The sequence below is a fragment of the Equus quagga genome, chromosome 1 (genome assembly GCF_021613505.1).
Source record: "Equus quagga isolate Etosha38 chromosome 1, UCLA_HA_Equagga_1.0, whole genome shotgun sequence".
In the NCBI taxonomy this organism is placed as follows: Eukaryota; Metazoa; Chordata; class Mammalia; order Perissodactyla; family Equidae; genus Equus; species Equus quagga.
The window spans coordinates 151,503,309-151,518,866 of record NC_060267.1 but is presented as its reverse complement, the minus strand read 5'-3'; the positions used below and the strand labels follow the sequence as shown (position 1 = coordinate 151,518,866).

Genomic DNA, 15,558 nt, shown 5'->3' with positions numbered 1-15,558 from the left:
CAGCTCTTCCCCCTATTGGCGGGCACCGCGGGCCTAGGCCCGCCCCCTAACGGACCTGTCGCATTGTGACAGGTGGAAGAGCCAGTTCCTGTTGGGTCGGGGGCGGAGCCAGAGGTAGCCTGAGCTCCGCCCGGACTCCAGGGGGCTCCTCCTCCCGCTCCTCACGGCGGGGCGGGCGGCGGGTGTGAGGGGGAATGTCATTGCTGCTCCGAGCTGTGGTGCCGCCTCCGTCGGCTGCTTCTCCTTCTCTGGCGCCCTCGTCCCGTCGGCTTTCGCCGCTGCCGCAGCTGCGCTGGGGACACGGATGGCTAGTGGGGCGCAAGGGCCATCCGAGTTGAGAGAGCGGCGGTCGCGGCCGCTGCTGAGGCGGAGACTCCCCGCCGCCGCCTCCACCCGCTGTCCCCCGGCCTCGCGGCGCTGAGGGCGGGAGCGCGCGGCGCTCTTCCCTCCTCCTCCTTTTTCTTCCTCCTCCTCCTCCTCTCCTCCGGGTCCCCGCCCAGCACCCCTCGCACCAGGCGGCGGCGGCGGCGGCGAGGAGCGAGACCCGCCGCCGGGGCACAACATGGCGGAGCCCTCGGCCCCGGAGAGCAAGCACAAGTCGTCCCTCAACTCGTCCCCGTGGAGCGGCCTCATGGCCCTGGGGAACAGCCGGCACGGCCACCACGGGCCCGGGGCCCAGTGCGCGCACAAGGCGGCGGGCGGCGTGGCGCCGCCAAAGCCGGCCCCCGCGGGGCTGTCCGGGGGCTTGTCGCAGCCGGCCGGCTGGCAGTCGCTGCTCTCCTTCACCATCCTCTTCCTGGCCTGGCTGGCCGGCTTCAGCTCGCGCCTCTTCGCCGTCATTCGCTTCGAAAGCATCATTCACGAGTTCGACCCTTGGTGAGTGTCCGCCGCCCCTCCCCCGCCGCGGGCACGGGGACGGGGACCGGCGCCTCTGCCGCCGCCGCTCTCCCCGGACTTGGCCCCGAGCCCCGCTCGCGCCCCGGCGGAGCGCGCGGCTCCCGGAGCTCCGGGCGCGCCCCCTGCCCGGGGGCGAAGTTTCCCCCGAGCAGCCGGAGGCGGGGCGTCGGGGTCCCCGAGTGGGACCGCGACGCCCGGCCGGGCGAGGGTGACGACCCCCACGAGGGCGAACGGAGCCTCTCGCCGTGGGCTCGGGTCGCAGGGTCCGGAGCGGCCACGCCGGGAGCCGCAGGTCGCTCCTCGCCGACTCGCGGCGGGCTCCCGCCCACCCGGCCGGCCGCCCGCGGCGTTCGCGTTCCTGCGTTTTGCGGGCGCGTTTCTGTGGTTGGGCTGGATCGGCCCGGGGCGCGCTGTTGCCGTCGGAGGGGAGCCCAGAGGTGCGGGAGCCCTGCGTGCCAGCCTCGCAGTCGCACGCCTTTCCCGTGTCTCTTTTTGCTCTCATTATACGAGAAGGGAAAAAGGGAGCGAGGTGTTGTGGCAAAGGAAATGGTATCCCTGAAAGTGATCTGAAAGCTGGGGACTCTTATTTGTTTAACATTAGATATTTTCAAGAGTGGCTTTTTCCAAGGCCCTTAAGTGCACTCAGCGCCTCACTGTTCCACAGTTATCTCGGGTCGCTTTCTAGAGCAAGATCGTTAGTCTGTTAGCCCAACTGTCACCCTCGGTAGGTTATGCACGAGATCCGAAAGCATTGCATTAGTTCCTTTATTGGTCTCTGCAGGAAGGTTTGTGGATGAGAACAAACGGTCCTACGGTGACGAGGAGCCAAGCCCTGGATTATACTACCGAAGTTGCACATGTGTCAGGAACTGACCTGGATGTTTTTGGGAATTACTCCATTAAGAGCACTAGCTACTTTAGACGCCAGACTGGGCTATGAGTTATCCAGATAGGAAGATTGCTTTTATTTTTTTTTCCAACTTGTCCAATCTGAGTTTGTTTTTTTTTTCATTTTTTTCTGCTTGATCGTATGCCTTTTAAACTAACTCAATTCATCTTGCTGGCCTATCAGCCTTGAGTTAATCTTGCTTATAATTAGACCTAAGTAGACTTGAGGATATTTATCATTTGAAATATAGAAAGAGAATCTTCTTGAGAGTTACTAAATATATAGGTATTAAATATTTTGGGGAGTGAGTTACCATATATTCAAATGTTGGATTAAAGTTATGTTGTGAATAGAAAAATTGGTAGTGCCTCGTCTATGGAACACCAGGGGGGCCCACTCATGGAGAATTCAGTTTAGGTACTCAGTTAGCTCCTGTGGCATTCTTCCGTGAAACGTTTTAATTCCACTTTAGAGGTTTTCATTTTTTCCTAACACTTTTTAAAAAATAACTTTTATGTTACTTGGAATCACAGAAGAGAATAAATTACCGTGAAGCTTTGTTAGCTAGTTACAGTATTCTTATTCTTAGCTTAGAAACACTTATGCAAATTAGGTAAAAATGAAATTGGAACCAGAAAATGAAAACTGCTAATATTTTACTGAACAACATGAAAAGAGAAAGTTCTGTCTTTTCACATTACAACAGCAGAAGTGTATGGCTGGGCAAACATTACGGGTAACAAAAATTGTGAATAATGTTCCCAGAGAGTATCATCTTTACAAACGGAAGGCCGAATACTGTTTAGTAGTGATGTTGAGGCTGAAATTAAGGATTGTAGAAAAATTCACAACTGAATGATGAGACAGTTTTGTCATTTTTCCTTATTTTGGAGGAAGATTAGAAGTCTACCTCAAGTCAGCCAAAGAGTACTACTAAAATTGAGTATCGTAATCATGAAAAGTCTTACTGGGTTGCTTCACAAATAATATTCCTTTTTTTTTTTTTCCCCAAGTGTTCCAAAGAATGAAAAGTTGATTTCTTTCTCTAGTTTCGAGAATACACTTAGAGAGCATAAACCTTTTTTATCCGCATGAAAATGTCTATAAAAACACATTTCAGAAACATTTTCCTTTAGCTAAATGCATAACATTTGAATTATAATTTGTATACACTAATCTAAACGTATATGCACCTCTTCGTTCTTAAAGACCTGCTTAATTTAGGTGTTCTGCTTACTGATAGTTTTAATATTTACATTTTAATATATTTGTGATTAAATGTTTCTGTTCATAATGTTAGATTAGTACTAAACAGCCTTTTATCATAAAGGAATTGTGTCCCTATCTCTTATTGTGAACAGAGATTTGCCAATATAAATCTAATGTCTAGTTCAGGTGACTTAATGAGAGAAGTAGGTTTCAGACAAAAAAAAATCCCTTATTTGCTCATTTTTGATTTCTTTTCATATCTGTTGAAGATCTTAAGTAGTTAGGCATTGCATTCTTATAATCCATTCTTGTTGAAAAATTTTAAAAAGGAGCTTAGGTGTAGATTTGCCTGTCATTATTACTTTGGATTTTTGAAGTAGTTTTCCTTCAAAGCTACTAATAGTACCAGCACTTTGACTGATCTACCATCTAACACCCTAGTGTTGGACTAGTTTGGGAGTCTCTCAGATTACTGTTTTAACATGTAGCAATGACATGAGCCTTTAATAATACTTAAATGTTCCTCTCAGGTTCTGTGTCCACAAACCAATTTATTCTGACCTTCCCCCATCTCTTTTTTTCATGTTTCTGTTACTAGCTTCATTTCTGAAGTCTTTTTAGTGAAAAGTTTACTTTCTTTGTTTGATTGTGAGTTATATCTATAAATTTTACGTTAGTTCTTAGGTTGTATAAGACTTTAGTTAGCTGCCAAAGGTGACTCATTGTCACAAAGTTATACTTGTTTTTTAAATTTGTCACTCAAGTTATTTTATAAAACTTACCAGTTATAAGGGGTGGTATATGATGTTGAATATATTTATTCAATTTTAAAGTATGCTGCACTTTTTTAGAATTTAGAACCATTTTTGGTGATGATCTCCTTACCACTTCACTGTAGTAATTTCCTCTCTTATCAGTTGAGTTGATCACACATGAGGAAGCAGTTTGAGAACATGTTGTCTGTAATTGAGATACATTTGGTTGACCAACTAATTTAATAGCACCTAATTTTGTCTTTTTATCTGGAGCAAAATGTAGTTTGTTTATTTTTGTTGTAACTATTAATACTTTTACATTATATTAACCAAGTACCTTTTCTGTAATCATTTTCTTATTAAATTGTAGCTTTTCCTACAGAGGCAATGTAAAAGCTCTCTGTGTGAGGAGAGCTGCCCTTTTCTCTGCCTGCACGGGTTGTAGTGGGTTCTCCTTAGGGCCCTAGAGAGAGAATTCTCTGAGCCTTGAGTTTTGGCTGCATTTAGCTGATGCCTTTTTGCAGGTTAGAAAGCTGCAGTTTGGAGTTGAAACTTGAAATGCACCTTTTCATAGAAACTGTGGTATAAATAGGTTAATTAGTACAAACATGTTTTCAAAGGACTGATAAACCTTTGGAACATAAGCTGTTTGTAAGTTGGGGACTACTTCCTGTACTTTGAGGTGTCCATGTTTTTCTTCACTTTGCAGATGACTAAAAGAGGCTATTGACCTCAGTTCTGAAGAAGACAAAATGGGTAACAAAACCAGTTTTAGAGCACAAACATCCCCAAATCTTAAAAAGTCACTTTGTGGAATCGTTAGCAACAGCAGTCCAGCTGCACTTCAGAACAGGTATACTGTCACTGATTTCATTGTAATTTAAAATTTTTCTGGCCTTGAGCTTTTGAGATCATTCTAAATTATAAGAACACTTAGGGAGGAGGTGCAGGGAGTGCCTTGAGTTGCTGGATTGGATCTGCTCCCATTTGGGGTAAGTGCGGTGGCTCCTATAGGTAGTAATCATGGGTTTCATGAAGCATATAATAGCTCCTGGAGTAGGATCTGTCAGCAAAGACTCTGGAACTTTTTCTTTCTCTTTAGGGTTTTCATGTTTTGAGGGCTAACTTGGGTAAGACTGTACCACCCCGTACAGTATAGGCTCTGACCCAGTTTTATTAATGTGGGGAAACTTACTGGCCTGTGTATACTTAATCTGTCTCTTATTTTTACGTTCTCAGTAAGTTTTGAGTGCTTCAGGATATGAGAAAGTGTTAAAAGTTCTCTTCATGGTAATATCTTAGTGTTCATCAATGCATACATGCTCTCAGAAATAATGGAAAGATTAATATTCTCAAGTGACCGAATCATATTTTTTCTGTTTGTTTACTTTGAAAACTTAAAGACAAAACTGCAGTTAACCTGAATTATAAAGCACTCCACAATTCAACAGATCTGTATATTACTAAACTGTTATATTATGAAAAATTTCAAACATACAGAAAAGTTGAAAGAATTTTATAGTGAACACTCATACTCAACACCTAGGTTCTACAGGTAGTATTTTATTTTACTTTATCACATCTTTCTATTTGTCCATTTCTGCTTTTTTTTTTTTTAAAGATTGACCCTGAGCTAACAACATCTGTTGTCAGTCTTTTTTTTTTTTCCTTCTTCTTCTTCTCCCCAAAGCCCCTCAGTGTAGTTGTATATTCTAGTTGTAGGTCCTTCTAGTTCTGCTATACAGAACGCTGACTCAGCATGGCTTGATGAGTGGTGCTAGGTCCACGCCCAGGATCTGAACCAGTGAAACCCTGGGCTGCCAAAACTGAGCATTCGAACTTTTGTGGGGCTAGCCCCACGTTACAGCTTTTAAGTCCTGCTTGTACACACTGATAGGGCATTGTTCACTGTCATATGAAGAACGTTATCTTTGTTCCCCAACTTCATGATAAAGAGGATCTCTTATTTCTGGATAGCGTTTGTTACTATAATACTTGAACATAATGAGTATAAATACTGTTTCTGTATCATCCTCAATTGGACTGCAGGTTAAAACTAGATTCAATCATTCTAGGTTTTGGATAGAAACTTAGCTGAGTACATCATAAGTCAGTGCATTAGCCTATGCCTGTTAAATGGCTTCACTTGGCTGAATCTGATGTCTCAGAAGAAACTCGGAAGATATTAGAAGGGTATTGATTTTTTTTTTAAGTCTTAATTTATGTGAAACTCCTAAGTTCTTTTGAATTATTAGAAGCCTTTTATTGGTCAGCCTGTTGCTTACTCTGAGTCTTATTCGTGCTCTTTCTTTGCCATGTTTTATCCAGATGTAATGCTTAATTTATGTATGATTGCAAAATGGCTTCTGTCAATCCCTGCAATAAATAGGAAAAAAGGAGAGCATTTTCAAATAATATAGGACCCACGAATATGATGTATGGGCCAAATTAATACTATTAACAGGGAAAAAAATATAAATGGTTAACCTAATACTCCTCTTCACTCCTTTATTTGCTTTACCTGATTCTGGTGGATATTTTTTGTTTTTAAGCTGTTTATCTTTTCTGAGAAGGTTTCTTTGTCCTCACTTCACCTACGTCAGACCATGACTAATTTCCAGGGATTTGGAAGTTGATAGAAAGTGGCAATATCATAGGATTAAAAAAAAAAAAGTGTGCGTTAGGTGAGGGTAAGGGTTGGAAGAGAGAAAGGCAACTGGCAGAGGCTCTCATATTTGCAGTAAATGTAGGTTAACTGGCATTTGTAGACTTCCCAGGAAACCTAACCACTGTTTGGAATTTTAATTCTTTGGAAAAATACTTTTTTTTTTGGTGAGGAAGATTCACCCTGAGCTAACGTCTGTGCCAGTCTTCCTCCATTTTGTATGTGGGTTGCCACCTCAGCATGGCTGACAGTGGTGTAGGTCCTCACCCAGGATCCGAACCTGTGAACCTGGGCCACTGACGTGGAGCACTCAGATCTTAACCACTATGCCACTGGGTCGGCCCTGGAAAAATGCTTTTATAGTTTCAAATGAAACCCATCTAAACATATTCTGGAATATACCCTGTACATAAGTTGGTGAATGCCTTTACATTTGTCAAGTGTATACTATTTTTAAATAAATAAATTTCTGTAGAATTATGACTGGTACACGAATTAAATTGACCATATCATCTGTGACTATTTTTTTTTCTTTCTGTGGAACTTAGTGTTGCAGAGTAACTGTAATATATGTTTTAAATGGCAGTAGACACTTAGTTTTAATAGTGTCTTATAACTATTTTAGATTTTAGAATTGAGGAGATAAGGTAATATCTTTTATTTCTGTAGATAAAATATATTTCAATTCAGTATTCCCCACAAGGTTTGAATAATACAAGTCTGCCTGTCGCCAAAATCTGTCCTTCTTACTGCATCGTCTGCCTCCAAGGCAGGCTTAAATGAAAGTGTCCTCCATTTAATTTATGTTTTTTAATCAGCTGCTCCGATTTAAGTCTTAACATATTGGCCTCTCAAAATTCCTGGGCACAATCTGTGCTCTAGCTAACTTAAACTCACTATTTGGATGATGGCTAATTACTTTGTTTGTTTTGATGTAGGGAAGAGAGAAGAGTTGATGATGGCTTGAAGTTTTTAAACCTAAATGACTAGGGAATTCTCAGAGATGGGGCTTTTAAGGGAATAGCTGAATGAGAGGAAAAGATGATGGAATCCAAGTGAATGTTGTTTTCATTTAGATTTATTTTGTCTGTAAAAAGTTCATAGTAATGAGGTTGGAAGTATTAAACCATTCCAGTTAAGGGAATTGCGAGGTGGAAGCTAAACTTTCAGAGTAGGCCCAGAGTTCTGTAGCCTGAAGGACTTTTTAGAGTATATGTTGGCTTGTCTTTTTTTTAACATATTTTTTTGTTGAGGGGGGCTGGTGAGGAAGACTGGCCCTGAGCCAACATCTGTTGCCAATCTTCCTCTTTTTACTTGAGGAAAATTGTCCCTGAGCTAACATCTGTGCCAGTTGTCCTCCGGGATGCTGCCACAGCATGGCTTGACGAGCGGTGTGTAGGTCCACGCCCAGCATCCGAACCTTGTGAACCTGGGCCGCTAAAGCAGAATGCGAAAACTTAACCACTACGCCACTGGGCCAGCCCCTGATGAGAACTTTTAAGATTTACTCTCTTACCAGTTCATGCCTAGTCTTAAGACACCAATAAATCCTGTAAAGTAAAATATACTATATTTAAGAAGGTTTTATTATTAAATTATTATACCATCTTACTTGTGTAATCCACAGGGAAAGTAATGGTGTACAGAATTATTGGAAGGCAGCACTCTTGTAGTTTTTGAGATATTTTTTGAAAATGTCTGAAATATTTACATAGCAAGAGAAAAGAGATGTGTTCTACAAAGTCTTATTATTGGTGAGAAGGTTTTCAGTTTCACTCTAAAGAAATTTTCTTTTATGGTGAAATACAACACATTCTGAAAAGTATATAAACCTAATGTACAGTGTAATGACTAATTATAAAATAAACACCCATGTGACTGTCACCCAGATCAAGAAATAGAACATTGCTGCCACCTCAGAAGCCTTGGTGTGTGCTTTCTCAGTACCCCCTCCTCCCACTTTTATAGTAATTACATCCTTGCATTTCCTCATAGGTGGTATAGTTCTGTGGGCATTCCTGAATAATAGAATTTAGTTTTGCCTATTTTAAAACTTTATATAAATGCACTTGTGGCTTTTGTGTCTTGCTTTTTTTGCTCAGCATTGTTTTTAAGAGTCATCTTTATTGATCAAAGGGTTGTATGTGGCTAATAAGGTTTAGCAATAATTTGTTTAGGCAGGCTTCTTCCCACCGGAGGAGGTTGCCTGCTCTTTTGCAGTAGGAAGGGGAAGGCATCCTTTTCTTCACTTGAGATCAAAAATTATATCAAGATTTAACTTTTGATCTGGAGTCAACCTTGTCTCCAGATAACCTTAACAACTTTTTTAAAGGTGCTAAGTGGCAAGATGGATTCAGTGATTCAATAAGCACTGAAACCATGAGGAAGAGGGGCAGGGGAGGAGACATCTCTGTCTTTCAAGAGACAAATGATAATCAAATAATCAGATAAATGCAAAATTACTGGTTTTTGAACTATGGCTTTTGCCAACTTGTTCATTTTAAAGTATATGTATTAAAATATACATAAGGAAGGGAGCAGTTGTAGTTAGTTCTTGAAAGAAAGAAGGAAAAAGAATGTTGGAAGGCAATCTGAACTGAAGGAATTTAGGAAAACCATAAGAATGGACTGTTCAATGTGTTGGTATTTTTGTAGAGGATTGTTGACCCTGGGTTGTGTGTGATTTTGTTTGTGTAGATATCATGGGATCTTGAATAGCTTGCATTTCTTCTATGTATGTTTTCCATGTTGCTTTCTTCTTCCGGTCTTCCATGGCTACCACTTTTGTTCTTTCCCACGTCTTTATTTCCCTTATTGATTTAGTAGCTGTCTTGTTCTTCAGGAAGAATGGCAGAAGTATGATAATAGTAGGATCCTTTCAGAAATTGTCTTCAGGGGATAAAAGTTTTATTCAAAGGATGGTAGAGAAATGGTCATGAATCTATATGTAGGACCTTGAAATCTATTGGGGTATGAGAATTTGGTGGTGGTAGCAAAAGACTGAGGATGTTGGAAATGTGATTCCAGCTTATAAACTTTTCTTTTAATTAGAAAGCAGTTCTTGAGTGAAACAATAAACGTGAATGCTCTTCAGTGCATTTCTATTTATTGGTCAGAATAATTTTGAACTAATTTGGTATTTTCCTGCTGTGCATTAGTATGGAACCCATGCTACTTGAATGGATAACAGTTGATTTCTTTTGTAAACAAATAAAAGACTCTTATCATAGTTAGTTGATTGCTAGTTGAAGAGTTTCAATCTAGGACTGCCTTTCTTTTTCTTTTTTTTTTGAAGATTAGCCCTGAGCTAACATCCACTGCCAATCCTCCTCTTTTTGCTGAGGAAGACTGGCCCTGAGCTAACATCCATGCCCATCTTCCTCTACTTTATACATGGGACGCCTACCACAGCATGACTTGCCAAAGCGTGCCATGTCTGCACACGGAACCCGAACCGGCAAACCCCAGGCCGCCAAAGCGGAATGTGCAAACTTAACCACTGCGCCACCAGGCCGGCCCTTAGGACTGCCTTTCTCCAGGCTCCCAATTTAGTCACCCAGTATTTCTACAGAATTCAAACTTAAAATTTAAACTAAGTCTCGTAAGGAAGGTATACATACTTATTGTCCCTTCTCCCCCAAATCCCGTGTAATACATGCCAGAGAGAAATATAAATGACTTTGAATTAGGCTCTATTTGGATATGATCCAGCTTAATGATTTAAGTTAACACCTTTAGTAGTCTTGTGTGAATTTTCGAGGGAAGTAGAGATACTTTTCTGAAATGTATTAACTGTTAGGAAACATTCGTGCATACTTCTTTCAGAAATAACAATCTAATATAGCTTATCTACCTTATGGGAGAGGTTTGGGTGCAGGTTTTATTAAACCTGTTTAAAGCAAACCAGTTAAATTTTGTTTAGGACTGTTCATTTAATTAAATAGGCCAGAGCCATTTTGAAGAAGATTTTAACACCTGTTGTGAAAAACACTCAAGGAGACTTAAGTTGTTATTTGCCTGAATTGGTAAGATATATTATGGTGATATGGTGCTCATTTCTCCCACTAAGGAATAATAATATTAATAATAACTTATTGTTACTATGGAGAGACAGAAAAGAAGATCCTTTAGGGTAAGAATATCTTTTCCAGTCTTCTTAGAATATCCTACGCTGTACTGGGAATATAATATTCAATTTATTATTAACATGGATCTTTTATCCTTAATGATAACCATGTTTTATGTTTTGTTGATGATAGTACAGGAAGTCTCTGTTGTGTAATACCTTGATAAACCTTGGATTTGACTGTGATGTCAGTAAAATCATATGTGTAGTTGTGATAATGTGATTTATAATAAATATACATTTGGTTTTCATCTGTTTCTGGCACAGAACTTCTAAAACCCTTATGATTTCCTAAGTGAAGGGAGTGATGCAGGGGTCATTTGTTATGTTAATGAGGTGACTTGGAAAGCCCCTAGGTAACTAAGGATAGGGGTTGGTTGCCGGTGGACCCAACCTTGTGATTAGATGGCTGGAACTTTCAGTCCTACCATCTGACCTCTGATCTAGTAAGTAAAATGTTTGTGAGTTCTGTGAGTTGCTCTAGCAAATTAGTCAAACCCAAGGAGGGGTCATTTACACCTCTTATCTATAACCAGTTGATTTGAAGCATAGGTGACAACCTGGACTTGAAATTGGCATCTGAAGTTGAGAAGGGGGTCAGTCTCTCTAAGAGCTTTTAACCAGTGGGAGCTGACCCGTCAGATCCCAGGTTGATGGTGTCAGATTTGAGTTGAATTGTAGGACACCCAGCTGGTGTTAGAGAATTGCTTGGTGGTGTGGAGACCTGCCCTCACAATAGAGTTGTTGGTGAACCTCTTGCTCTCAAAAAAGGTGTCATTTGAATCTTATAGAAGAAGGAAAGTCGATAATGAAGAAAGGATGATGCTTACAGATGTAGTAATTTATATGATTGCCATTAGCACTTGGGAGATGGCTGGGTGAACGGATATCTTCGGAAGAACTTTGAGGGAGATTTTAGTTCCATGAGTATTTCTTCCAAGTACAAATAACTCTTAGAGAGTTTTGTCTGAAGTTTTTTGTTTTTTTTTAAATTTTTTTTTTAAAGATTTTATTTTTCTCCATCTTCTCCCCAAAGCCCCCCGGTACATAGTTGTATATTTTGTTGTGGGTCCTTCTAGTTGTGGCATGTGGGACGCTGCCTCAGCGTGGTCTGATGAGCAGTGCCATGTCCGCACCCAGGATTCGAACCAACGAAATACTGGGCCGCCTGCAGCGGAGTGTGCGAACTTAACCACTCGGCCACGGGGCCAGCCCCTTGTCTGAAGTTTTAACTCACTTTTTAAGGAACATTGAATAAGAAAAGACAGACTAGTTAATATCCAAAAACCATATGAATGATAAAACTTTCAATGCTGTTCACTTTTGAGATGGTAAATGAAAAAAGACCAATGTCAGCAATAGAAGTAAAATTTACAGGATGGCATTTTGTTTGAACATGAGAAATATATCTTGATATAGAGGAATAGTAAGAATAGAAATGATCATTGTACACATAGGCATTAATTAGAATATGCTAAATTCACGAAAATGATGAGTTTGGGTGGGGTTAGATTAATGATCCATTTGGTTTCTTGGCTCTAAATTTAACTTTATGATTATAGCTAATTAATATGGAGATTAGGCAACACTTTAGGAAGCCATCACAGCTCTCACTGATCTCATTTAAACTTTACCATAAGAGGTTAAGGGATACTAAATAAAAATACACATTAGGGATGAAGTTGCTTGTCTCCATTAAAGTGTCTCTGCAGTGGAAATAGCTTTGTCTGTCTAATTACTGGGAGGGTCATTGAATATCTTGAGAGTTAAATAAGCCAAGACATGAAGTCTTTATCTTTTATTCTGGATTGAACTCTAACAAAATGACTGGTCAGCTCTTTAATTATACTATTATTTTATGTAATAGTAGCAGTATTCTTGTGAGTCCTAAAACCGATATGTGGTAATGATCTCACAAGGTGTTTTTGCTTAAAAACTTGCTTAAAAATGCTATGTGCTTTTTTTTTTAAATAACAAGTCTTTATCCATCAGTGTCCCTTTAAAAAAAGTCTCTTATCGTCAGCAGGGTTTGTTGAATATATTGACAATTAAAAACATTGCATGTGTACCTTTTTTTAAGATTGGCACCTGCACTAACATCTATTGCCAATCTTTTTTTTTTCTTCTTCTCCCCAAAGCCCCCCAGTACATAGTTGTGTATTCTAGTTGTAGGTCCCTCTGGTTGTGCTATGTGGGATGCCGCCTCAACGTGGCTTGACGAGCAGTGCCATGTCCGCACCCAGGATCCAAACCAGCAAAACCCTGGGCCGCTGAAGCGGAGCCCATGAACTTAACCACTTGGCTGTGGGGCTGGCCCTGCATATGTTCTTAATTTTAAAAATTTAATAAACTTGCTCTATAGAAGTTTAATTTCAATCCTAAAATCATTTTTACTTTAGACCATAGCTAAAGAAAAGTTTTAGTTTAATATGCTAAGCAGCTTCCTGGCATTTGAAGGAACAGGATTATGAACCAATGTGCAGTAGATTAAATAAATCTAATCTTAAAATTGTGTAAAGGCCACTGATTTGTTCAAAGTAGAAAAATGAGCTTGAGGAGCAACCAAAATGTTTTAGATAAAGATATGTTTTGAAGGTTGTTAAAATAAGTCAGTTCATTAGAAAGAGAAATCTTTTCTCCTGCGATACTTTATGTTGGTTGTTAAGATAATTTACCACATTTAAATAAAATGTCTAATATAAACGGCATTTAAAACAAAACAAAAGGTTTTCCTTTTGAAATAAAAATCATTCTGGAGGGGCCAGCCCTGTAGCCAAGTGGTTAAGTTCGCACGCTCTGCGTCAGCGGCCCAGGGTCTCGCCAGTTCAAATCCTGGGTGCAGACATGGCACCGCTCATCAAGCCATGCTGAGGAGGCATCCCATATGCCACAGCTAGAAGGCTCACAACTAAAAATACACAACTGTGTACCGGGGGGCTTTGGTGAGAAAAAGGAAAATTAAAATCTTAAAAAAAAAATCAATCTGTACTTTTAAAGAGTTTGTGTAATAAGTATTTGTTATAACTGGATATGAATTGCAACACAATATAGTTATATTAAGCAATTTTACAAATCAAACTATATTTAAAATGCAACTTACATATCAAAGAATGTATATATCCGTATATGTAATTATCAACATAGTGATAAACACCTGTGAAACCCCTACGCAACTATAGAACTAGAACATTACCAATTTCACATCTATCCACATTCCTTCTCCAGTCTATCCTGGTTTTTCCTCTTAGCACTAGGAAACCATTATCCTGAGTTTTGTTCAACATTCACTTTGCCACATGAAAAAAACCCAAATCTCTTATGTATGTACCTCTAGACAATATGTTGCTTTGTTCAGAGTTTTGAAAAAATAGTATTATCCTATATAAAATCTTTGACTTGCATTTATATCTTTGCTAGTTGACAGGCATTTGGGTTGCCAGCTTTTTGCTTTTATAAACATTAAATACTATATTTTCTGATGCATATTTATACATTTGCTAGGATATATACCTGGGAATTTTGTCATAATATTTCAGTTATTTATAAAAATATGATACACCACCCCAAATTTAGTGATAAAACAGCATTTCCTTATTTCACAATTCTGTGGGTTGAGTAGGGGGGTCGTCTGCTTCATCGTGTCAGCTGTGGAGCTGGGATGATTATAGTCAGCTGGGGCTAGAATGGCTTGGATGCTGGGCTCTAAGGTCATCTGGAGTCTTGATTGGGTTCTCTGCCGGGGTTTTTGGCCCTTTATGTGACTGCTTGGGCTGCCTCACTGTATGGTAGCTGGGTTCTGAGAAAGAGCATTCCAAGAGAGAGGAGGCCGATTAAGGGCTAGGCTTGGAATGATCAGGGTCACTTCCAGTATATCTTATTGTTCAAAAGAGACACAGGCTTATCTCAGAGTCAAGGGAAAAGATGGATATACAGGCAGGGACAGAATTGTTTAGGGCCATGTTTGAAGACTAGCTACTACAGTGTATTTATCATTTTTATCTCCTGTTCTATGAAATACCTGTTCATGTGTTTGGTCAATTTTGGGGATTTCTTTTGGTGAGGAAGATTGAGCTAACATCTGTTGCCAACCTTCCTCTTTTTGCTTGAGGAAGATTGTTGCTGAGCTAATATCTCTGCCAATCTTCATCTGTTTTGTATGTGGGACACCACTGCAGCATGGCTTAATGAGTGATGTGTAGATCTGTGCCCAGGATCTGAACCCACGACCCCAGGCCACTGAAGTGGAGCATGCGAGCTGAACCAGTCCGTCACTGGGCCAGTCCCATTTTGGTCAATTTTTTTATTGGATGATTTTGTTTTTGTGGGAGGTAGAGATACTAAGTCTGGGTTAAATTTCTTGCACATACTATTGTAGTTTGTAGCCTATTGGTCCTTAAGCAATTCTGTGAGGTAGATATTTTATTACCCCCATTTTAGAGATGCGAAGAGGAAGTACTGCTTAGTATGTTAAGAGAGTAGGCCTTGAAGTGAGACGGCTTAAGATGATATTTTTGATGTAAAGAATAGCGTGTGCAAACATATACAATTATGAAATGGCATGATGCTTCCATCAATCTACTTGTTACACCCCTCTCCCTCGAAAAGATTGAGGGTTGGAAAATTTGCATGTTTTTTATTCATTTATGGTCAATTATGTTTTAGATAAAATGTGTGTGTGTATATATATGTGTATATATAAAATATTCATTGGAGATCTCGTTTCTGTAATATATGACTGTGTGCCTCACTCAAATATATATTGCACACACGTGTGTGTATGCTACGTAGAGAGGGAGAATACATGGAAGCATATGCACCTGTCCCTTTTGCTTAGGTTTTTTAGATTTCATTCTGTATTGGACTTATTTGAGCAAAGAGTATCATTGGATAGTTTTAATTTATAAATACACTATTTTATATGTGATCCTAGAATTTTTTTCACATTTTTTGAGCTACATTAAAACACTTACATCAACCTCCTATTTTGATATAATATTTTGTTGCCAGCTTCTCACTG

General features: G+C 40.1%; 1 protein-coding gene across 1 annotated transcript in view; it reads left to right on the top strand.

Annotated features, from left to right (window-relative positions):
• Positions 1-429: 429 nt before the first annotated feature.
• Positions 430-15,558, top strand: part of STT3B (STT3 oligosaccharyltransferase complex catalytic subunit B) — a 108,965-nt gene continuing 93,836 nt past the window's right edge. The window contains exon 1 of the mRNA XM_046669751.1: positions 430-876. Within this exon, the coding sequence (XP_046525707.1) occupies positions 563-876 (314 nt within the window). The 5' untranslated portion in view covers positions 430-562. The remainder of the gene's footprint in view (positions 877-15,558) is intronic.